Here is a 25,913-nt window from a genome sequence, read left to right on the forward strand (position 1 = left end):
GTACCAGGGATTGAACTCAGGGACACTCAACCACTGAGTCACATTCCCAGCCCTATTTTGTATTTTATTTAGAGACAGGGTCTCATGCAGTTGCTAAGAACATCACTGTTCCCCAGGCTTGCTTTGAACTTGGGATCCTCCTGACTCAGCCTCCTCAGCCACTGGGATCACAGGTGTGCACCATGGTGCCTGGTCACAAATTGAGCATTTAATAATAAATCCTGGGATCCAGTAGTTCCCTCTGATCCACATGGCATATGTTCTAAGGTCCTGAGTGGATGCCCATAACCAAGGGTATTACCAATCCTACATAGACTGCACTTTTCCCATACCTGTGGTCAATGTTAATTTGTAAATTAGGCACAGTGAGAGATTAACCAGTAATAATAAAATGAAGCAATTATAATGATATTCTATAATAAAAGTTTTGTGAAGGTGGGCTCTCTCTCAAAATACAGAATTTTCCATTTAGCATTTTGGGGCTGTGGTTGACCTCAGGTAACAGAAACCTTAGACAACAAACCTTGGGTAAGTGGGGGTTGCTGAATTTAATACTTTAGAACAGAAGACAGAGATGGTTAATTTTATTTTCCTCCCCAAATATAATGTGTTCTCCTCCCTTCTGCCCTTGCCCTTGTCTTTCCCCTCTGTAATTGACGTAAGGGTGTGGATTCATGGGGGAGGAAAAGATGGGGTCCCCACAGCCTCTGCCCCACTCTGCTATGGGGAAGGGAAGGGACAAGTACCCAGCTCCTAAGCCATAATCAACTTGTTTGACCTCCACGATAGTCTGATCTTCATCAGTTAGTGGAGGATCCCTTTCTAAAGAGCTTTGGTTTCATGCTTCTCCAAACATCTTTGATCGCACCCAGCACCTTATGGTTTAGGACACAGAGGGCAAACACTGTCACAGCATTTTTGCATGTTTCTGCTGGAGTAAAATAGTGCATGTGACAAACATCAACAGTTTCCCACCTGTTTCCATCTCTTTCCTAACTGACTTTCACAACTTCATTGTTTTTGAAACGGTTTTTCTGTAGTTATGAGAATTCATAATTTCATGGTCCCCCGTCCCAGGAAGTAAGTCCTTTTCTTTTAAATGCTGTCCTATGAAGGCAGTATGTGCTTTTTGGCCTTTGTGATATTTTATTAATATGATGAATGAGCCCCTTTCTACCATATACATTATCTATTTGGAGGTTCAAGTTAAGTAAGCAGAAAATAGTCATATGATAAAAGGTCTATGTAGGAGGGTTTACAGAGAAGTTAACCCAGTATCCTATTATAAGCGAGTAACAAATGGAAAGCTTGGACCTCGGACTCTGCCAGTGCAAACCTCCAACTGAGTGGATCATTCTACTTTCCAACTTGATTTTGATGATTCGTATAACATTTTGAAAGGCTTCTGAAGACAAAATGAGTTGGTTTTATTTTAAAGATTGAGTTTGTCAGTGTCTCCATCTATGCGAAAGCAGGCAAGTGATTGACACTTGAGTCCTGGGATGTGCCATGCTGTCCCACCTGCCCCTGGAAACCCAGCCTGTCTTATTAGCTCCACCAAAATACATAAATAAATAAAAAATAGGAAAAAAATCAAACTTCCTAATCATTCCTATGATAATAATATTTCTCTGAATTCTCGTAATCTGCCTGGGCTGCTCATTTTGAAATTTGGTTGCATATGTCTGTTCATTGTCTTGGATCCAACCCTGTCATTAAAATCTTTTTGGAGAGTTGTCTAGGTAACTAATAATAATAATAAAAAAAAAGTGAAGAACTTTTCAGGGCAGTAAGGGACAGGAGACAGGTGATCAGAGAAGAGAGACTCATAGGCCTGGGTACCAGGAGGGTGGGGGTGGAGCTGTAAGCAAAGGAGCACGTAGAAAATGCACGTGGGAGCTCTGGGGACATGCACATGGCCGCCTGCCCCAGGCTTTTGAGGATGATGGGTGATGAGGTCAGAAAGAGGGTGGGATAGCGTGAGTCGGATTTTAAGTGCTAAATTCCAGAAGTTTATAACCTTTTCAAAAACATTGCTTATTTTAGGAATTTCTGTTTTATTTTGTAAGTGATGCTGAGCTCAGAGCCTTATGTATAGGGGAGTTATCTAATGAAAAGTATTTTATTCATTTATCCAACAAATAATTATTTCATGTTGAAAATGAATTAGAGCGAAGAGAAGACAGCGCCTATTGTAATAATCCAGACACGAGATGAGAGTTGCCTGGAACTGAGCAAATAGCAGCGGGACTAGGAAGAATAGACTTAAAAGATATTACAAAAGATGAATTGATAGGACTTAATGAGTAATTGAGCATGGTTAGCAGAAGCAAGCTGCTATGCACTATTGTTTGGTTTTCTTGGCAATGATTTTTGGTCTGTCTAGCTCAACTATAAACTCTCATAGGGCGGATACTACGTCGTCTACTCCTTTTATAATAGATGACTGTTGTCTTTTTGTTCCTGTTTAAAGAATTTAACACCTGTTATTCCATATAGCGAGACATTTGAACCCTAGCTTATAGCTCCCCATTAAGGTCAGCTAAGATTGAGGGGGTTTGTTGTATGAGAAACAGATACTTATGATATTAGTTTTCAGATCATTGTTACATTTAATTTTTTTTTATTGATATACATTGATTATGCCATGAACCTCACCCTTTATTATTATTTTTTGGTACTGGGGATTGAACCCAGGAGTGCTCAACCACTGAGCCACATCCTCAGCCCTTTTTATTTATTTTTTTGGTGGGGAGGATACTGGGAATTAAACTCAGGGACACTCAACATCCCCAGAGCCACATCCCCAGCCCTGTTTTGTATTTTATTTAGAGACGGGGTTTCACTGAGTTGCTCAGTGCCTCGCCATTGCTGAGGCTGGCTTTGAACTTGTGATTCTCCTGCCTCAGCCTCCTGAGCCGCTGGGATTACAGGTGTGGGCCACCATACCTGGCAGTATTAGCCATCTTGATATTTCATTGTAATTTTGGTTCACTTTGCCCCAGTGGCTGATGACGTCAAACATCTTTATGAACTTATTGGCATCCGTATATCATCTTTGGAGAAATGTCTGTTTAGATCTTTTGCCTGTATTTTAATTCAATTATTTGTCTTTTATGTTGATTTGTAAGAATTCTGAGTGAACAAAGGCCATCTGAAAAGGCTGTATAGTGTATATGTTCAACTGTGAGTCATTCTGAAAAAGACAGAAGTATAGAGATAGTTTAAAAAAATGGTTGTCAAAGTCTTCAGGGTAAGGGAGGGATGACTGGGTAGAGGCACAGAGGATTTTTAGGACAGTGAAACTGTTCTTGATGAAACTAGAAGGTGGCATAAATGTCATTATACACTTGTCATAACCCACAGAGTGTACCCCAAGAGCAAACCTTAACATTAACTAGGTGCTTGGCATGATCATGATGTGTTGATTGTGACAAATGTACCAGCTGGTGTGGGCTGCTGATGGTGGGGGAGGCTGTGCTTGTGGGGGCAGGCAGTGTGTGGGAACTCCCTGTACCGTCTGCTCAGTTGTTAGGAACCTAAAACTGCCCTAAAAAACGGAAGTCTACTTAAAATATTCTAGGTAGCGTAGATTGGTGTGTCAAAGACAGGCAGTACTTAGCATAGCATTTCAGAAAGAGAAGGCATTGTTGGCCCTCAAGATCAGGGAAGAGATAGGATTGGAGCTGGAACCTGAATGAACAGGATTTTAGTCACCAAAATAGTGGTTCTGTGTGAGCAGCCTCAGGCCGTGACCCTCAAACCTTCGGCTTTTTCAGTGGGTTTGTGGAGGGAGTGTGAGAGGTAATGCAGGTGAAGTGCTTAGCAGAGCCTCCAGCAGGTCAGCAAGGAGCATGTGCTGCAGATGGTGATCAAGTCCCTGTCATGTGCTGTGTGCACACATGGGCTAGATGTCATAGAAGGGGACAACACACAACACAAAGGTCTAGAGGACAAATTGCTATGTTGTGGTCTGTGAACTGTTAAGTAAACCACATTTGGATGATGAAGTTGGTAAAACAGATCCCGAGAATTGGTTTTGTGCTTTAAACTCCAAAAAAAAAAAAGCAGTTTATAGACAGTGAGGTCCTTGAAAAGTCAGAAAAGATTTTGATAACGTTTGAAAAATAATTCAACATGGGAAGCAGGGATTTTATTTGAGAGACTCTTTCCGGAATTTTGAAATCATTGCTCAAGATTTTATTTGGTTTGCTTAATAGGCAGGTTATTTTATTTGTCAATCTAACGTGTATTGGATCAACGGTCCATTTAATAATTTACAGCAGTATAGGCCCGCCCCCACCGTTTCCTCTCCTAGTTTAATATCATGGCAGTCACATCAAACTTTGTCTCAGACTAATGTAACAGGAATTAATGCTCCTGAGTAAATCACCAGTATCTTCTTGACATTTGACACTGGTCTTATAAAGTGGAACCTTTTTCCCACTGAGGTAAATGCAACAGTGTGAAATGCTCAAGAGCGCTTCATCTACTTAACAGAATGCTGACCTTTTTATTGAGATAGATTTATCTACATATCTGTCTATATCTATCTACACATCATACCATAAAAAGTACCCCTTTCAAGTACCATGCGGTCCTTTTTTTTTCATTATTTAAAAATATTAGTTTCTGTAATCAAATTCATGAAGATAAGACCTTGTACATTTAATGCAGTGCATTACCCTGTACAAATGGAAAACAAATAAGTTTAACGTTTCTAGACCAATATGGCTGTTAATTTCCTACCATGCCAACTCAACACGGTAAACTGGGCAACTTTTTCCAAAGTTGACAGCACAGCTAAAGTTTCCAGTCCTTTTTAGTATATTCTAAGATTATCACCACAGTCACAGATCATTTCATCACACCCAAAGAAAGTCTGTATGTAGTTGCTGTCACTCCAAGTCCTCTCATGCCCCCCACTCTTGCATCTCTGTACAAACTACTAAAAATGAGATTTTTCTTTCATTAATCTATTGAGACTGAAAAAGCTTAAAACGCATTTAAAATACATCAAAAAGAATAAAATAGAATTTAAAAGTGAAGAAATTCAAAAAAGCACAGCCACATTCACTAATATCTATAAAACATTGTTGAAGAAAGATATATACTTGTTTCTAGTTATAGGCAGGACTTAGCAGAGTTCCCATTTTATTTTATTTTTAAAGTAGTATTTGTTTGCTTTCTTAAAAATATGTTTCTTTACAGCCTTCTGGCTTCCTTATGTTGTATGTCAATTTGTCACCATAATTACACCTTTTCAAAAAACACTGTGTGATGAGGTGGAGACCATGGGCTCTGGCATCAGACAGTCCCAGGGGGTTCTTCTTAAAAGTTGTGTGGTCTTAGAGGAGTAATTTAATCTTACCTAACCTTGATTTCCTTATTTGTTGTGAAGATTAGACAAAATATAGTCTGTCAAGTGCTATTAATAGTTCTTGGCACCCTGTGTGATGGTGCAGGCCTGTAATCCCAGAGACATGGGAGGCTGAGGCAGGAGGATCTCAAGTTTGAGACTAACCTCAGGAAACTTACTAACAAACTAACTAGCAAAATCATGTCTCAAAAAATAAAAAGAGCTGGGAATGTAGCTCAGTGGTAAAGCACCCAGGGTTCAATCCCCAGAACCAAAAATAGAAAAAAAAATGCTCATGGCACATAATAAGCTCTCAATAAATATTAGCAATTATTATCATTAGTTATTAACCATATCTCTAGATACATGTGTCGCCACTAGAGACATTGCTTCCTACTAAAAACTTCTTCGAAAAAATTAAAACTATTTTGAAAAATAAATCAATACTGCTTATTTTCACCCTAGTTTAAAATGAAGATAAACAGGGAAATATGCAACAGTATAAACAGGTTAGTCTCCTAGGTAGTAAAGAAATCATATTGAGAACTCTTCCCTTTGGTAAGATTCTGCAAACGCTGTGAGATTCTATCCTCAAACTGAAAACTTAGATCATCTTTCTGGATTTTTAATGAAGGAATTTTAAGTCTGTACATTTTAATATAGAATTTTTCATTGAGTTCTTAAGTTGCTCATTCCTATTTTGACTTTTTCTTTAATCCAAAAGCTATTTCAGGCTGTTTAAAATTTTCCCATTGTGTGGATTTATTTTGAACATATATTTGGTGTGGATTTTTTAAAATAATTATATCTAGTGAATGAAGGCAGACTGTTTCTCAGGTTGGGAGATTTGTTAAAGCTTCCTTTGTAGTTTGATATGCGGTCAACTTTTCTCAATTTCATGAATGTTTAAAGAGAATTCTCTGTTTTAGGAGAAAAACACTTTTATTGTTTATTTTTAGGAGAAAAACACTTTTATTGTTTATTTTTCCCTTTCATGATGTGACTTCCTGTAGACATTTGGTGACTCTTAGTTCTAAGTTCATTCTTACTGCTGGAATTTCCTGCTTCTCAGTCCAGGTGTAGGGGATGCAGGAGGAGATAGAGATGTCCTGTGGTGGGGCTGTTGCTCCATGTCCTGGGCACTCTCTGTCCTTCAGTTACCCTACTGCCTAGGACCACTGTGCTGTGTCCCAGAATCAAAGTTCTGGGCTCAGTCTTGGAGCTGGATTCAAAACCTGGCCCCAGGTTGCTGGCCTTCACGGGGTGGATGTGCCCAAGGAACTAAGATCCTGGCTGCACCTGATGTTGTATCTCTCGTGCTCCAAACCAGCACTCTAGTGGCCTCTCGTGGGTCTAGTGTCCTCTCCTGAACCTCAGCGTGCCTGCTTCCACCTGGAGGCACCAGGAGAGTTGGTGCAGAGCAGAGCTGTGTGGTTTACCTCTCATTCCTCTTGAGATTGCAAGGAAGAGACGGACTGCGGCAGGTGTTCAGTCTGTCAGTCTTGGGCTCCTCGTCTGTCTGTTTTGTTCAGGTTGGAAGCCAGAAATTAGGCTGTCAATGTGATGCTGCTATTTATTTATTTATTTATTTATTTATTTTGGCACAAGATTTCAGGTAGCAGTGCAGTTAGCAGAGGAATTGAACACTTTCAGGGCTCTGTGAAAACTATTTTGTGGATTGATTTTTGAAGAAGTTTATATTCAGGACTGTATTTGAAGCTTTGTATTTCATGCTATGGCTGACTTCAGTTTTTTGCTTTTTTGTTTGTTACTTTCTCTGCTAACATACTTATGTACCTATCTGGAAAAATGCCACGTCAGCCTGTGGTGAAAACCACAAGTGGCATGTTAATATCTCAACAACGAGTGGAAGGTGAACACCAGCTCGCATCAGCCACTGTGCTGGGAAGTGCATTGAGAGTCCCCGCTGCTGGCATCACAGTCTCTACCACACAGTCACTAGTATTTCAATTTGCAAAGGAAGATTTTATTTTTCTTCCTCAGTGTTTTTCATATCGTCATTCTTTGAAGGAAATTTAAAGATTACAGCTGGATGAAGGAATAAAATAAGCTTTACCATATTAGCATCTATATTGCCCCAGATAATACAATTAATCTAGGCTCACAGGCATAGTTTTACCAAAAAAGGAGTCACACTGTACATAGTGGGTGTTTTAAAACCTTTTTTGTTGATGTTGTTTGTTTTAATTTCTTATCAAGAGGCTTTCTTTTTAGAACAGTTTTAGATTTATAAATTATGGCAAAGATAATATAGGGAGTTTCCCTAGTACCCTTACACACACACACACACACACACACACACATACACATAGTTTCCCCAGTTATTAACATCTAACATCAATGATGTACATTTGATAAAATTAATGGAGTAATACCAATATGTTGCTGAAGTCCATATTTTATTCTAGTGTTCTTACTTTTACCTGATAACTTTTTCTGCTTCACCATTCCATCCTGGATATGGCATTACACTTAGTTGTTGTGCGTCTTTATGCTCCTCTTAGCAGAGACAGTTTCTCAGACTTTCCTTGATTTTGATGAACTTGGCCATATTGAGAAGTCCTGGTCAGGTATTTTGTAGAATGTTCCTCAGTTGGCATCTGGTGTTTTTCTCATGGTTAGACAGGGGTGGTGCATTGGAAAGGAAGGTCACAGAGGGGGAGTGCCATTTTCATCACAGTATATCATGATACATACTACTGATGTGACTTAACACTGTTGATACCTTGATCACCTGGCAGAGGCAGTGTTCGTTACTTCTCTCCATTACAAAGTTATTCTTTTTTGCCCTCTGAACTCTCTGGAAGGCAGTCACTGTGACAGCCCCATAGCACAATTGATTTGGAGTTCTCTGTACATTGGCCTTGTCTCTTTTCCCCCGTTATTAATTTACTCAGTCATTTGTTAATATCAGTATGCACTCATGGACGTTGATTTTTATATTCAAGTTATAGCTCAGTATCACTTTGTTGTATTGATCAGAATGTTCCAGCATTGACCATTGGTAGCTCTATCAGCTGGCTCCTGTGCCCTTTAGTTCTTAGGCTTTGGCAATTGTGGACTGTGCTGCCGTGACCCTTTCACTACAAGGTGAACATGTGAATACCTTCCTAGGGGTAGAATTGCTGGGTCATGATTGAGGTTGTTTTTTGTTTTTTTTTTTTTAATTTTTTTATTTATATGTGAAATGATTGATTTTTTTAAGTTTTAATGATTAAATGAATTCATTGTTGGCCACACTGATTTGGAAATTTTAATGTTGTCATACATTGTCTTACTCTAAATGCTCAGTGGTCTTGATGCGGTAGCATAATTCACTGAACTATGTTTTTTTTTTTAATTAACATTTATTTTTTAGTTTTTCGGCGGACACAGCATGTTTATTTGTATGTGGTGCTGAGGATCGAACCCAGGCCACACGCACGCCAGGCGAGCACACTACCGCTTGAGCCACATCCCCAGCCCTGAACTATGTTTTTTCATTCTTTTTTTTTTTTAATTTTTTAATTTTTTATTGTTGGTTGTTCAAAACATTACATAGTTCTTGACATATCATATTTCACACTTTGATTCAAGTGGGTTATGAACTCCCATTTTTACCCCATATACAGATTGCAGAATCACATCAGTTACACATCCATTGATTTACATATTGCCATACTAGTGTCTGTTGTGTTCTGCTGCCTTTCCTATCCTCTACTATCCCCCCTCCCCTCCCCTCCCCTCCCCTCTTCTCTCTCTACCCCCTCTACTGTCATTCATTTCTCCCCCTTGTATTATTTTTCCCTTTCCCCTCACTTCCTCTTGTATGTACTTTTGTATAACCCTGAGGGTCTCCTTCCATTTCCATGCAATTTCCCTTCTCTCTCCCTTTCCCTCCCACCTCTCATCCCTGTTTAATGTTAATCTTCTTCTCCTGCTCTTCGTCCCTACTCTGTTCTTAGTTACTCTCCTTATATCAAAGAAGACATTTGGCATTTGTTTTTTAGGGATTGGCTAGCTTCACTTAGCATAATCTGCTCTAATGCCATCCATTTCCCTGCAAATTCTATGATTTTGTCATTTTTTAATGCAGAGTAATACTCCATTATGTATAAATGCCACATTTTTTTTTATCCATTCGTCTATCGAAGGGCATCTAGGTTGGTTCCACAGTCTTGCTATTGTGAATTGAGCTGCTATGAACATCGATGTAGCAGTGTCCCTGTAGCATGCTCTTTTTAGGTCTTTAGGGAATAGACCGAGAAGGGGAATAGCTGGGTCAAATGGTGGCTCCATTCCCAGCTTTGCAAGAAATCTCCATACTGCTTTCCAAATTGGCTGCACCAATTTGCAGTCCCACCAGCAATGTACAAGTGTACCCTTTTCCCCACATCCTCGCCAGCACTTGTTGTTGTTTGACTTCATAATGGCTGCCAATCTTACTGGAGTGAGATGGTATCTTAGGGTGGTTTTGATTTGCATTTCTCTGACTGCTAGAGATGGTGAGCATTTTTTCATGTACTTGTTGATTGACTGTATGTCCTCCTCTGAGAAGTGTCTGTTCAGGTCCTTGGCCCATTTGTTGATTGGGTTGTTTGTTATCTTATTGTCTAATTTTTTGAGTTCTTTGTATTGATCATTTCTTATCCCCATCACTGACTTTGTTGGATCACCTTAAGCAGTTGCTTATTGTTTCTGAGTTGCTATTTTTCTCCACTAAATTGAGCCTTATTTTACCCTGACTTTATACCACTCCCTGAACGATGATAAATAATTACAAACTACTTTATGATGAAAGCATGCAAAAATAACATCATTAAATACTTCAGTGTTATAGAACCTAGCACTATAAAGTAATAAATAGGAAAGAAATAAGGACTTTGTTTTAGAAGACTATGTATTTTCTGAGTTTTTCACTTCAGATTTTCTGTTGATCTTCCCACATGTGACATTAATAATGTCTTATTTTGGCAGGACGGGGACCAAGAGAGAGAAAATGCTAATAGCATTTATTTACTTCTTCTTTCCCTCTCCTCCCTGGTTTCCTTCCTTCACTCTACTGGCTTTCCTTCTATTTATTTATTGTTTTTTTTTTTAATTGGCACTTTGTAGATATACATAAAGGTGGAATTCACTGTGGCATGTTCATACATGTAATAGCATGATTTGGTCAAGTTCAATTCGTGGTTTCCTCTTTCCCATCCGCCTCCCTTCCCCTTGCCTGCATGTTTTGTCTGGTCTGATTATTATGACTTCTTTTCTCAATTCTAGCCTTTTCCCCACTAAATCCTCAGCTTTTCCTTTATTCTCAGCTAAAACACCTTGTTTAAAGTGGCTGCATCTTAAGAACGGAGCTTTATTTATATGGATAAGTCTTTAAGAGTGAGGATGTTTGGATTTTGTAGAGTTCTTCTCCCGTTCACTCTGAATTATTTCCTGTTGATAGATTTAATTCAGTTCCCTTCTAGGGTGAAGATCAAATTCAGTTTACCTAGTGGCAGACTTTTGGGAGTTACAGTTCATTTTCTTCTGGAAAGGTTTAGTTTTATACTATACAACCTTGGGAGGATATTCTGAGCTTGAGAAGTCAATTTCAAGCAGTTAGGAAAAGTTAAAAAGTAAGTGATGTTTGTTCAGTTTGCCAAGGAGCCAAACCCTCCTGCAGGGGCAGTAGCCCCAGTACAAGCTTTTGTTCCTGTGCTCCTCAGTTTAGAACAGAGCTCCAGGTGTGGTTGGTGATTGGTAACTGTTGGTTAAACACACATGGTGGCGCAAGCCTGTAACCCCAGTGGCTTTGGAGGCTGAAGTGGGAGGATCGAAAGTTCAAAAGCCAGCCTCAGCAATGTAGCGAGGCCCTAAGTAACTCAGCAAGACCCTTTCTCTAAATAAAATATATGAAAAAGGGCTGGGGATGTGGCTCAGTGGTTAAGCACCCCTGGGTTCAATCCCAGATACCAAAAAAAAGCACAAATAGATTCACTACCCAGAAGCAGCAGCTTTTTCTGTAACTGTAGTTGGTCATATTTTCTCATGAATAACTATCTCATGGAATTGTGATGTCAAGTAAACATGGTCATGCATATGTAGTGTCTGTTTACACCATAAGAATTTGATGAATTTTAGCTACTATTATTAGTTACACTAAAGGAAACTAGATTGCATTTAAAATTTTTCATGAAACAAAATTTCCAAACTTATCCATTGATAAGTTTTATTGAATGTTTCTGGCAGATGCCTGTGCCCACAGTGGTGTGGGAAGTTCTACTCTCCAGGGTAGTGTTGGAGGCTCAAATTGCAAAATGCTTAGTTCCTGGTGATAAAGTTACCGTGTTATTTTCAGGAGATACTAGACATTGGGGAAGGAATTGTTGGAATTAAGAAACATTGTCATCTATACAGTATTTGAATAAGGGACAATAGAAAGGGAAGATAAACATATAGGGAGACAGCATTAAAGAACTAAGTGACCTAGGAACTGGTTGCTTTTGGATTGTAAGTATTTAGGCAAAACTTTGTCAATGCGAATCTAAATTTTCCTATGGTTCAAGGTGAGGAAATATTTCCATCCGTAAAATGGCCCTGACCTTTGATGGCTTGTTCTACTCCAACATGGTTGAGAAACATCCCATCAGGTTTATGTAAGAGCTCAAAATCTCAACAACAACAAATCCAAAATAACCCTATCAATGAATGGGCAAAAGAACTAAACAAACATTTCTCAAAAGAAACACAAATAGCCAGGGGCACAGTGACGCATGCCTGTAATCCAAGCAGTTTGGGAGGCTGAGACAGGAGGATAGCAAGTTCAAAGCCAGCCTCAGCAACAGTAAGGTACTAAGCAACTCATTGGGACCCTGACTTTAGATAAAAAATACAAAATAGGGCTGGGGATGTGGCTCAGTGGTTGAGTACCCCCGGCTTCACTACCTAATACTCCCCCACCAAAAAAGGAAACATAAGTGGGCAACAAATATATGAAAAAATTAATCAACATCTCTAGCAATCATGGCAATGCAAATCAAAACTAAGATTTTCACCTCACACTCACCAGAATGGCAGTTATCAAAAATGCTGGTGAAGATGTGGGAAAAGATACACTCACATATTGTAGGTGGGACTGTAAATTAGTACAACCACCCTGAGAAGTCGTATGGAGATTCCTTAAAAAACTAGGAATGGAACCGCCATATGACCCAGCTATCCCACTCCTTGGTTCTTATCCAGAAGAATTAAATCAGCATACTGTAGTGATACAGCCACATTTTATAGCAGCACCATTCCCAGGAATCAATTATGGAGCCATCCCAGCTGCCCATCCATAGATGAATGGACTAAGGAAACAGGGGGTATATACTACACAGTGACGTTTTACTCAGCCGGAAAGAGGAATAGAATTATAGCATTTTCTGGAAAATGGATGGAAATGGAGAACATTATGTTAAGTAAAATACACCAGACTCAGAAAATCAAGAATCAAATGTTTTCTCACACACGTGGAAGCTAGAGAAAAATAAGGGAAGAAAGGAGGGGATCAGATATCACAAAGATATAGGGAAGGTCAATGGAGTAGAAGGAAGAGATTGTGAGAGAGGGAGGAAGTGGGGGGAAACGGGAGGAAATGCAAAAGGAATTTGACAAAATCATGCCATGTGCATATAGGAATATTCCACAGGGAATTCCACCTTTAGGTATATGTAAAAGGCACCAATCAAAAATAATAAAGTGAGGGAAGATCAGCAGAAGGAGGAGGAAAATGGGGAGGGAAGGTAGAGGGCACGGACTGAAATGGAGTGAATCAAATCTATGCATGTATGACTGTCAAAACTATCACTGCTAACCCAACTACTATGTATAATGCTTTAATTTTAAAAAAAAAAAAGTGCTGGGGTTGTAGCTTAGTGGTAGAGTGCTTGCCTAGCATGTGTGTGGCACTGGGTACGATTCTCGGCACCACATATAAATAAATGAATAAAATAAGGATTTATCAACATCTAAAAAATAAATATATAAAAATATTTTTTAAAAAAAATCAACTGTCCTATAGAGACAGGCTCTAAATGGGACACATTTCTTTTCTTCCAGAGTTAAGGTGTTGGTTGGTGGTGATACTTGGGAAGAAATCAAACAAGGAACAGCAGCTTTAGAAATTGTTTCCTGTGGGGCCTGGCGTCTGTCTTCACCAGGAGGGCTCACCTGCTGAGGCGCTGTGGAGTCTGTGGGGGCAGATGTGGGTGGGGAAGCAACATTTTTAAAGTAAAATTTGGGGACCTGTGTTCCAATCCCCAGCCCTGCAGGCAAGACAAAAAAGTACGATTTAAAGATTAAGTATGAACCTCAGTTATAAATTTTCTTGGACTGTAATGGCCTCACAGATCCTTGGAGATTCTTCCTTAAGATGTAAAAATGACTTTGTCCACTCATGACAGTTTATTAAAATGGAGTTCCAAATGTCTGTAGGACTTCATTACTTCTTTTTGACACATATCTCATTTCCCCCATTGTAACAGGACCTCTAGTTTAAAACAGCAGAGCATTCTTTTTCTTAGTGCCAAATGTCACTAGGATACCTTGTGCAATAGCATCAAGTTGCTCTCAAGAGTGACTCTGCCAGGCAGCAGCGTCTTGGAGCAGCCATAGCAGGCAGATCACAGGGGAGGCGCTGGCAGAGCAATCGCACTCACTCCAGTGGATCAAGCAGTTATTCATTGATTTCAACACACATTTATTGAGCACTCACTAATTTATGGCAGGCCCTGCTCCACGGTGGGGATGTAATGGCTGAGCAGACCCTCTGCCTTCTTGTAGCTTATATTCCAGGGGGGAATTGGGTAGTTTTAAAAAAGCTATTACCTAATTCATATTCAGCAAATCTTTTTAAAGTCACCTCTATGTGCCACGTCCTAGGGATACAGTGTTGAGCAAGAAAGAGGTTAAGAAGGCATAGTGGCTGGAGGTGGGAAGGAGGTACCTAGGTCAGATTCTGAGTCCTTATTGATTCTTTCTTTCTTTTCTACCTTCCCCTTCCTCTCCTCTCCTCTCCCATCCCCTCCCCTTTCTTCTCTCCCTTACTCTCCGCTCCCCCCTCCCTCCCTCCCTCCCTCCCTTCCTTCCTCTTTGTCCTCCCCTCTTCCCCCTCCCCTCCCCATCCCTTTCCTTTTCTTCCCTCCCTTCCTTCTTCCCTCTCTCCTTCCCTCTCTCCCTTCCTTCCATCCTTCCTTCCTTCCTTTCTGCAATGCTGGGGATTGAACCCAGAACCTAGTGATGCTAAGCAAATGCTCTGTCTCTGAGCACCACCCAGCCCCCTGCTTTCTGAGCCATCATACTTTCACCCATAAAGTGGGAGAAAAGGACACCTGCTCTGTACGTTCACTTGCCCCATCCTGAGAGTAACTAGAGGGTGATGTATATAAAAGTGCTTTTTAGCCTATGCGGAAGCACAGGTAGTACAGTATTTGCTGCTAGAGGTGACATAGGGATAAGTGGAGGGACAGGCGCCTTAGCTCAGTCCTTGGAGCATACCCTGCATGGCTTGGGGTATGATTTGAACTCTGTCACATCTCTGGTTTCCAATAATTCACATAAATTTGTTGTTTATTTGGAATTAAATACACTTATAGAAGATGAGCATATGACTTCCATATTTTAAGCAAGGATGTATTTTGGAAACCCATCTGAGGATTGTTACTCACTTTACCAGAGACTCACCCCACCCTCTGATGTCAATAGGGTGGGCTGGTGATTGCTAGACTGTTTTGTTAACATAGACAAGTTTCCCCTGAAAAGGAAAATTATCTTATCGTGTAATGGTGCCTGAAGAGTTGAGAATGTGTGTAGTTGTGGATTGAGAAGGACCGGAAAAAAGTGTTTTAGTGAGCAGATAATAGAATGCAGTTTTGTTCTGGTACAGGTGCATGGGCTTGAGTTCTTTGGCATTTCAAGTCTATTGATATAACTGCAGTGTTGTTTTTTTTTTTTTTTCTTCTAATACAAATCTGAAGATTTCCTGACTTGTATCAGAATGGACAGATCAATGGCTATGGGCCAGTGGTCTTGAATGTGGTGTGGTAGTAAAACTCACAAGCAGAAAATCCCTTCTTTAGCAGGGATTCTGTTCTTACCCCTTTTTGTATCTAAAAGGATTTTTTCCCCAGAGAAAATTTTAAAAGTGAGTTTTAGACCTAAAAGCTAGATCAAGTAGATAGCAAACACATATGTTCACAGGTCTCCTGGGTGAGTAAGTTATATTTTCTAATAAATCAACATTTTATATAGATGTTTAAAGCTATGGAAATAATAGCATAGTTTTCTGTTGCTATCATTGTTATTCTTTGGCTTATTTTCTGTTTTTAGTTCATCATCAAATCCCCATGGTCAGTGCCACATTTATATGTGCCATTTATATGTTTTGAGGTTTTGACTTCTCCTGCAGAGGACTTTAGTTGGGGTGACAAGCAACTTGCATGGAAAGTTGTTGAGTGCTAAACTCTGCGGTTCTTAAAGTAAATTGCACTAAAAAGAGGGACTAGATCATCCATAGTCAGGGTAGTAATTTTCAGATTATTCCAAACATTTAGATGTGAGTATCAATATAATATTGCGAACTATTTTATTTGGCTAAGTTATTGTTAAAATTATCAACAGGTTTTATTACCTCATTTCATTAAAGAGAGGATATTTTAACATTAAAAAAAAAAAAAAGGAAAGATAGAACCTCAGGAAAAAGGTCATTTACAAGTCATTAGTTCAGTCTTGTGAAAATTCCACTACGGTGTCCTTATTTTTTTGTCTGGCCCTAGTAGAAATGTGATCACAGAGTGTCATTTGGGAAACATGGGCCTGAAGGAGGCTTCACTAGGTGTTGTCAGGTGGGTTAAGGAACAAGGCTGAACCTCTGGGCTAGACAGGAGGGGGAGTGAATCCAAGTAGACCATGAGGAAGAACAGGAAATAAAAGGGATAGTTGGGAATGGGAAACCTTAAAACCCAGGCAGAAATTTAGATTTCGGAGTTTCAGAGATCACAGCTATTAGATCGTTTTTTAAGCCTAAGAACATGAAAATTGCTCCACTGGGTGTGATGGTACTGGCCTGGAGTGCCAGCTCCTCAGAAGGCTGAGGTGGGAGGATCCCTTAAGTCCATCAATTTAGACCAGCCTGGGTAACAGGGAGACCCTGTCTCCAAAGAAAAAGAGAGGGAAAAACAAAGAATGATCCAGCAGCTTGGAGACTTGTGAAGCTTCAGGCAGGAGGGCCCTGTTTTGAGTAGATGAAGCTAAAGATAGGAGAGTGGATATCAAGATAAGAAAGGACAAATTCAAGAGACAGAAGGGAAAAAAAAAAATAGGACACATAAAGAGAGGGGAGAGTAAAAAAAAAAAAATACAGCAGAAGTTTCTATCTCAAGATAGAATAAAGTACTAAATTTCTGTCATTGTGGCTCATTCTGGGAGTGTGTGACGCCACAGGTGGCATTCTTATGACCCCATCTTTTGTGAGCAAGACATTTTCCTTCCACGATTTCAGATGTTTAGTGAACATTGTGTAATTTGTTCTTGTCGTATCCCCAGTGTTAGGAGAGCTATGGTGGTGGTTAGGAAATCATGGGCTGCAAGAGACGGGATGTGGCCAAGGTCAAGGGGCACTTCAGAGATTGGGCTGAAGCAACTGTGCAGTGATCTCCGCTGGAAAATAAGCTTCATTTTCTCTAAGAATAAATATCTCTTTTATTCTTTGTTGTATCCCCAGAACCTCATGCATAACTGGTACCTAAACTTATTTGTTTAGAAAGGAGTGGCTAGATCTAGATAGAGTGGAATTTTATACTGTCTAATGAATTATCTTCTATTATTATAACCTCCTAGAGTAGACAAAGATAATTATATCTTAAGACCACAAAATTATTTTAGTAGGCGGGATCATATGCCTTTAAACAAGATTCAGAATGACCCTAAATGACCTTTACACAAAATTGAGGCAAAATTTTCTTTGTGCTAATATTACTAAGACCTTCTCCATTTTATGATGTAACCAAATTCCACTGGAATGAGCATTAAATTACAACATCACTAGCCTTGTAAATACAAACACAGAATAATGTTTTTGAAATGTGGGACCGGAGTCATTGCATTCAGAAGCAGTGTGGTACCCGCTCTTACAAAAACGAGGACCCAGATACTGGTGGATATAGAAATGCAAAATTCCTTGACAAAATACTAGCAAAATGAATACAGCAGAGTATTAAAAGGATTATGAATTACTATCAAGTAGAATTTCTCTCAGAATTGTAAGGTTGGTTCAACATATGAAAATCAATTAATGTAATAACATTATCAATAGTTAAAGGCAAACACTGAATGAAAGTCTTGGTAGATGCAGAAAAATCACTTGACAAAATGTCACACCATTATATGGTTAGAACATTTAATACTGACACTAGGAATAGAAGAAAAAATTTTCAGCCTAATAAAGGGCATCTATTGAAAACCAATAGCTCACACATGCTCCACTGATTGAAAATTTGAAGTTTAAGATCAAGAACAGACAAGGATTTCTACCAGTTGTAATCAGTATTGTACTGAAGGCACTGTGGAATTAGGTAAGAGAAGAAAGGCATTCATATTGGAAAGAAATAAATATATTTTCAGATGACATGATTTCACATGTAGAAAATGCAAAGGAATCCACAAAGAAGTGTTAGAGCTAATTAATGAGTTCAGCAAGGTTGTGAGGTACAAGTTAAATATACAAAAATCAATTGTTTTTCTGCACATAGTCAATGAACAGTCAGAAAATGAAATTAAGAAAACAATTCATCATGCCGCAGCATAAAAAATAAATAAAATAAGAATAAATTTAACAGAGGTGCAAAATGGATACTCTGAAAACTACAAAACAAAGCTGAAAGTATTGAAAAAAAAGATCTTAAATAAATGGAAGAAATTACATGTGGATACAGAGATTTCATATTATTAAGATAATAAGATTTCATATTATTAAGATAAGTGCTTTCAAAATTCACCTACAGATTTAGTCCAGTCCTTATTGAGTCCCAGATGGCATTGGCTGATTCTAAAATTCATGTGGAAACTCAACAGATTCAGAATAGCAAAATCAGTCTTGAAAAAGAAGAGCAATGATAGAAGATCCATGCTACTAAAAAGTTATAGTAATTAAGAGAGTGTGGTCCCAGCATGAGAAGAGACTTATGGATCGGTGAAATAGAACTCAGAGACCACAACAAGGATGCCAAGACCAGTCAGTGGGAAAGAACAGTCTTTTCAACAAATGGTGTTGGTACAACTGGAGATTCCCTGGTTAGAGAATGAAGCTGGACCAGTTCACACCCTTAAAAAAAACAAAACCAAACCTCAAAATGGATCCTAGACCTAAAGGAGTAGTTAAGAGCTAACAGATGAGTCCTATCCGTCAGCTAATGAGCATCTGGGTTATTTCTGCTTCTTAGCTATTATAAATAATCCCACACAAGTTATTATTTAGACATGATTGATTTCTCTTCATTATAAACATGAGTGAAGTTCCCCGGGGACAGTAAGGTTAACGGCATGTTTAATGTTTCGAGGGCTGCCAGGCTGGGTTTCCACAGCACCTAGACCATTAAACTGTTACAAGAAAATATAGGAGAAGTGAATCTTCAAGACCTTGGGTTAGGCAGTTGCCTTAGATATGACATCAAAAGCACATACAACTGAAGAAAATAGATCAATTTGATTTAGTTAAAAATTTAAAACTTGGGTGCTTCAAAGGATACCATAAAGAAAGAGATAACCTACAGGATGGGAGAAAATAATCTTATAGTTGATAAGGATTTTTAGAAGTGGAGAAGAGAATGGACAAGTAATTTCTCCTAAGAAGACATACCAATAGCTAATAAGCACATGAAAAGATGCTCAAAGGCTTCAGTCATCAGAGAAATGCAAATCAAAACCACAGAGATGGAAAATCACCGAGACACTAACAAATATTAAGGAGGATGAAGAGTGAGTGGGGCCCTCAGACACAGCTGGCAGGAACATAGCGTGGTGCAGACTCTGGGGAACAGCCTGGTAGCTCCTCAAAATGTTAGACATGCAGTTACCTTATTGTCCCTCCAGGAACTTCACTCACAGGTTTATAATGAAGAGAAAACATGACTATAAAACAGCAGGTACAGGATTATGTATAATTAGCCAAGAAGTTGAAACAACCCAATGTCCATCTGCTAATGAGCAAAAAAGAAGTTGTGGTATATCCATACAGAGGATTACTCAGTTATACAGAGGGATGGCCACTGACTCATGCTAGGGAGGCAAACCTCCAAGACACCCTGCTGAGGGAAAGAAGCCAGTCATAGAAGATCATGTATCACATGATCCCATTCATGTGAAATGTTCAAAATAGGCAGAATCTCAGACACAAAGTAGGTTAGTGGTTGCCTAGGGCTGGAGAGCTTGAGGTTAAATGGAGAGCAGCTGTGCCTGGGTGTAGTATGTCTTTTGGGGGAGGATGAAAATGTTTTAAAATTTATTGTGATGGTTGTTCAACTCCATGAGTACACTAGAAATCACTGAATTATATGCTTTAAATGGGTGAATTATATGGTGTATGAATTACATATAAATAAAGCTGTTATGTAAAGAGCAAAAGTTTGTACAATAAATATTATGTGAATATATTTTTTGTAAAATAATATTTATAAATTCTTAAACTTTATATTCTCTCTCTCTCTCTCTCTTCTTTTTTTTTTTTTTTTTTCAGTACTGGGAATTAAACCCAGACTCTCAAGGATGCTAGGCACACACATATTGCTGAACTACATTCCTAGTCATAAACGTATTCTTAAAAATTAGCAAAATTTGTGAAGCAGTACAAAAGAAGAGAGTGCATTGTATATTCTTCCTTGACAAAGCTTTTTAATGGCAACTGATACTACCTCATGAATGAAAGAATATCACTATTAATTGCATTCTTTTATATACCAACACTGTGCTAGATTCTTAGCATACATTTTGTCTTTTGTTTTTCACAACACCCTGGTGTGTGTGTGTGTGTGTGTGTGTGTGTGTATATATATATATTTTTTTTTTTTACCCTTCTCCTCTTGCTTTCTATTCTTCCACATACCAAACTTTATGTTTATAAAATCACATTATTGGCTGGGGATACAGCTCAGTGGTAAAACGTATACTTAGCTTGTATAAGACCTTGGGTTCAGAGCGCCTCACTTAAAAAAAAAAAAAATTCATCAGAACACCAAAAATGCCTAGTTCCTTTCACTGTTGTTAGCAATAGCTAGCTATAAAGGTAAATGTTTCAGGTCTTTATTTCCTTATTTGAATTGGTTTTTATGGGCTCCTATGTAGTTTAAGAACATATTGATAAATCCAGCTCTGTTTAAGTATAATTTTAAATTTAAACTAAAGCATTTTAGATTAGTTATAGTTGGTCTCTAATTTGAGGAGAAAGTACTTTACGTTTTAGGTCGTTGCTGGGGTTTTGTTTAATGTGGTACTAAATTTGAAAGACAAATTATTGGCAAAGATGATCTTTAAAATCTTTGTTTTTCTATTGCAAATACAGACTAGCGATGGTGGAAATCTTGTCCATAAATGCTAATCCTAGTATTTTTTTGTTTGTTTTTAGTATTATGTGCCAAGAACCTTGCAAAGAAAGACTTCTTCAGTAAGTAAACACCCATTTTTGCTCTTATAATATCATGTATTTCTGAAATTTTAACCTTTATAAAAACACTGGGTGTATTCTCCTAAAAGCCTTGGAATAAAAATACATGGTTTGAGAAACTTGGTTTCCCAGTCAACTACCGCGCAGGGGCTCCCTTGCTCAAAAACACAGAATTTTTAAATCATACCAGAAAAACTGCATGTCATACCTGGGCTCTCTGCCTCCTTATTTAGAGGGTTTTGCTTTCTGTTGAACAAAGTGTTTTTTTCCCAAGAATAAATGAGACATTTTCCTGTAAAATAGTTGGCTTGAGTAGAATTATTAATCCAGTTTTCTAAATTAAATCACATTTTTAAAGACCCATAATTCAAAGCATTGTAAAAAATAGAGAGTCCTACAGGAAGAAATCACTCCTTAATGTAAGAAATTCACCTACTGTCAAGTAGATGCCTGCAGTGTTAAATTCTTCACACTTTCTGATCCTCCCAAGATCACGGCTCAGCTCTTAAGTGGTATTATTCACACTTTAGAGATGAATCTTAGGCTCAAAGACTTTATCCAAGTATCTGGGAAGCTCCAAAGCTGTGGATCACTTCCAGGTCTATCTCCAGAACCCTCACACTTCACCACCTGTCTGATCCCATAAACCTGTCTGAATCATACGCTGATATTTAGGGACTTACCAAATTAAGGTAGGTAAGACATTCCATAGGTAAGACAGACTGAGATTTCTGGGTACTACTATTTTTAGAAAGCATAAATACAATGAACTACAGATACCTTTCCCTCCATTTAATTAACCCCCCTTAGTGGTCAGCAGAGATGGAAATTTATTTGAATTTAAACCCATTTTTATAGTTTTCTGTCCTCTAAACATCAGAGAGTGAAAACACACAGGGTGTCTCTCTCAGAAAGCTAAATAGCAATCATTTACTTTGCCAGTTGAAACTAATCTTAGATCAGAGAATAAAGTCCCAGGACAATCTTCTGCCCTGCTAACTGACCTTGTAGCTCCCTCTAGCCTGAAAGAGGTGTCTGTGACTCTTCTCATCCCGCTGTGGCTGTCCTCTCTCCTCTAGGACTCCCTGACCCCTTTGCTAAGATTGTTGTGGACGGCTCTGGGCAGTGCCACTCAACCGACACTGTGAAAAACACATTGGACCCAAAGTGGAACCAGCACTATGATCTGTGAGTTGGAGGCCTGTGAGCCACTTAGGGAAAGCAGGGAGTGGGTGTCTCCATGGAATAGGAGCGTTTAGGGAAGAACGTTGGTGTGGGGGAGGGGGGAGTTGCTAACTTGTGAATGATAACAAGTAAATGGTGAAACAAATACATCTCACCAAATTTTACACTTTTAGTACTTGGGAGGTCTTTCACTTGGTGTTTGCAGAGATTTTGATGGTTTCTTACTGTAATGATGATCCTCAGACTTTTCAATCTCCTGGTCATTTTAGCAGGAAAGAGCATGTTTTTCAGTGAAACCCTAAATCTAGTTGTAGTTTTTAACCTAAAAAAATGCATTATTAGGATCACATAGTTCTGTTGATTTTAAAAACATTTTGCTTTTTTAATACAGAGAAATTTTCTGCAGAATAAAATTTAGTTTTGCATAATCCAACGTATATAAGCCCATGATCAAACATGTATAAGCAGACAATTTTGTATATTCATTCAAGAATGGAATTGCACTTTGAAGATCACTATTTTATATGTACCTGTGTTTGCGTTTTCGTTAAAGTGGCTGAACACCGTGGTACACACCTATAATCTTAGAGGCTTGGGAGGATGAGGCAGGAGGATCATGAGTTCAAAGGCAGCCTCAGCAATTATTGAAGCCCTAAGCAACTCAGTGAAAATCTGTCTCTAAATAAAATATAAAAAAGGGCTGGGGGTATGGCTCAGTGGTTAAGCACCCCTGGGTTCAATCCCTAGTACCCAAAAGAAACTTTCATCAAAGTAATACTGATTAATTAGCAAACTGTATTGTGTATATTTGGGTCAGATTTTTAGTAGTAGTTATATCCTAAAGTTTAGTTTCAGCTACTTGACGGGTCCAGAAATGACTTGGAAAGTGATTGTAACCTCTTGTCCTGAAAGTTGGTCTCTATAGTTGACTCACACTGAGAATGAGGGGGACTTTCATGTCTTAGTGTGCTTTTTGTATACTTTTGGTAGTTTATAAGGAGTGTCTTGTTATGAACTAGTTTTATTTGTTATGCCCAATTGGTGAGTACTTATGAACATGTCACTGTCCTATGGAAGTATTAGAATACAGTGAACCTCTTTATAGCATTATAGGAACATAGGGTGATCTACACCTGTTTCTCGCATAACTGGGCATGATCTTTCCCCCCAGCTTTTTATAGTTAGTAGTGGGTATATTTATCGAATATCTGTCACATGCAGGCTATAGAGTCAGCTTTATTTTATAAGAATCCTTAAATCAATCACATAAAATTTCAATGATATTATCATAATTCAGAAATACAATTAAAACGAGTTTGCATTTTCTTTTCAGATACGTTGGGAAAACAGATTCTATAACCATCAGCGTATGGAACCACAAGAAAATTCACAAGAAACAGGGAGCTGGCTTCCTGGGTTGCGTGCGGCTGCTCTCCAATGCCATCAGCAGATTAAAAGATACTGGCTGTAAGAACCAAATGCTCTTCTGCCTCTTATTGCAACTGAAGAAACCTTAGGAGGCATCTTTTTTTTTTTTGAATGCTGAATACAGAATTCCTGCCTCCCCCTAGTTAACGTTCCTTGGGTTAAGTTTTGAATTGTTTGTTTGCAGACCAGCGTTTGGATCTATGCAAACTAAATCCCTCAGATACTGATGCAGTTCGTGGCCAAATAGTGGGTAAGAACTTTCTCATCTGTATAAAGGGATGCTCTTACAGAACATAACACTCAGCTTGTCCTCAGAGGAGCACACGTAGGCATTGACGTACTTCTAAGGACAGACCATATATGGGCCATCTCTGAAAGGTTGTATCGTGTGTGGTGTTGTTTATTTATCAAACTGCCTTCATCCTGTTGTTTACACATGTACAGAAAGATTTGAGATTATAATTTTAAATGTCATTCTGATCATCACATTAGTGGACAATTAATATGTCATTGTATTATTCAAGGATTGAGAATGGTGGCCACATATGCAAGAACTGGGGCCATAGTTTCTTTGAGAAGCCCCCCCTCCCTTAATGTAAAAAGCAAAGAGGATTTGTGATGAATTTCGTATATAATGTAAATTATAAAGTCAAGGATCGGATTATGTAGAGAGAAAGATTTAAATGTGCTAATGCTACAGTGTTGACTCTTGGCATTCTGTAGGAAGTGATTTATCTCTTTAGAAGCTCATTCTATTACATACCTATTTTTATCAGTATTTTAGGTAAGGCTGGTGATGACTGTTTGCATCGAAAGGAATCAAAGAAAATGGTCTCACAGCAGCAGAGTGACTTTATGACTCCTGTCTTTTGGGTTTTGTCTTAGGTAGACCTGAGCCAAGTCTAATGAACAGCGCGTACATGTTCCGAACATGATCATAATGAAAAAGTTCTCACTTAACTGCTTTTCCATTTGCGATTTCTTCCTTTATTTGGGGGAGGGATGTGCCAGTGGGAAACAACTGAAACGACTTCATAAATGTTGTGTTGTTCATAGTAAAGTAAGAGTGTAAATACTGAGGTCTAAATTTTGCAGATAATGAAAGCGTGTTGTCCTTATTAAACATGAGTCATAATTCCCTTAATAGATAAAGTAAGTTAAAGGAACTGAATTTTGCGTTGTTACTTTATGGAGAACTTAAGAACCCCATCACCTTTTCTGCTGTACATTTTCAGGGACTGTCCAGATGGCTGTGGTGTATGCAGCTACTGGAGTAAAATCCAGCATATTGAAAGCACAAGGCTGTGTGTGTGTGTGTGTGTGTGTGTACACATGCCTTGTTTTTTTTTTTTTTGCTATGGTACCTAAATTATAAAGTTGCAATGGCTCTTTGTATTACTGTTGTATAAAACACCACTGGTTTTAATGAAGGCCGTTCTTCTCTGTTTTAGTCAGTTTACAGACACGAGACAGAATAGGCACTGGAGGGTCGGTGGTGGACTGCAGAGGACTGTTAGAAAATGAAGGGTACGTATGACCATGGTGTCGCCAGCCAAGCTCTCTGCTCCCATAGGCTCTCAGCCTGCAGGAAGGTAACCTTCCTCTTTTACGTCATTGTGCTGGACACAGCTTTTGGGATAAAACTATGATCCAACTGACTTGTTGCTGGAGTTGTGCCCCAAAAACTCAGGATCCAACTTGGGAGCCTCCATCTGGCCAAAGAAGGGACAGTTTGAGCATCAATAAGAATTATAACTGCAATGAATCAAAACATATCAAATCTATTAAAGATTCATGAGTTCACACTTGACACTAAGGGGGAACCTAAAACACTAAAAAAAAAAAAAAAAAAAAACCACCCAAAATATTTAAAAACTCATTGGTCACTGTCACAATTTTGCTATCCCCTGTCAGTTAACAGAATAGGCAACAATCATTAGTAGTTTCTGACAGTATCACAAAGGAGAGATGATCTCACGTCAACATACCTCTTGGAAACACAGGGGACAGGAAATATGCCCAAGGTCTTCAGATATCCTGCAAGAAAAGTTAAAAATAAAAAGGAGGGAAGGAGAACCTATAAATTAATGATAAAAAAGAGACATAGAGACATCGGTACTAAATGTAGCGTGAGGACTTTGGATCCTGATTTAGGAGATAATTGAAGAAATTTGAATGTGGGTGTTTGATTTTTTTTCAAAATTAACGTGTAGTCATGATAATGGAAAAAGTCCTTACCTTTGAGAGGTGTATGCCGAAATA

The 25,913-nt window shown here is 38.7% G+C and overlaps 1 protein-coding gene across 3 annotated transcripts in view; it reads left to right on the plus strand.

Annotated features, from left to right (window-relative positions):
• Positions 1-25,913, plus strand: part of Smurf1 (SMAD specific E3 ubiquitin protein ligase 1) — a 94,900-nt gene that overhangs the window by 49,162 nt on the left and 19,825 nt on the right. For all 3 annotated transcript variants that reach the window (XM_046453680.2, XM_046453682.2, XM_046453681.2), the window contains exons 2-6: positions 21,000-21,038; positions 22,118-22,226; positions 23,557-23,690; positions 23,836-23,901; positions 25,103-25,178. In XM_046453680.2, coding sequence (XP_046309636.1) covers positions 21,000-21,038; positions 22,118-22,226; positions 23,557-23,690; positions 23,836-23,901; positions 25,103-25,178 — 424 coding nt within the window. The remainder of the gene's footprint in view (positions 1-20,999; positions 21,039-22,117; positions 22,227-23,556; positions 23,691-23,835; positions 23,902-25,102; positions 25,179-25,913) is intronic.

Source organism: Marmota monax, unplaced genomic scaffold (genome assembly GCF_021218885.2).
Source record: "Marmota monax isolate L192 unplaced genomic scaffold, Marmota_monax_Labrador192_F-V1.1 WCK01_AAM20220418_F8-fsc00148, whole genome shotgun sequence".
Taxonomy (NCBI): domain Eukaryota; kingdom Metazoa; phylum Chordata; class Mammalia; order Rodentia; family Sciuridae; genus Marmota; species Marmota monax.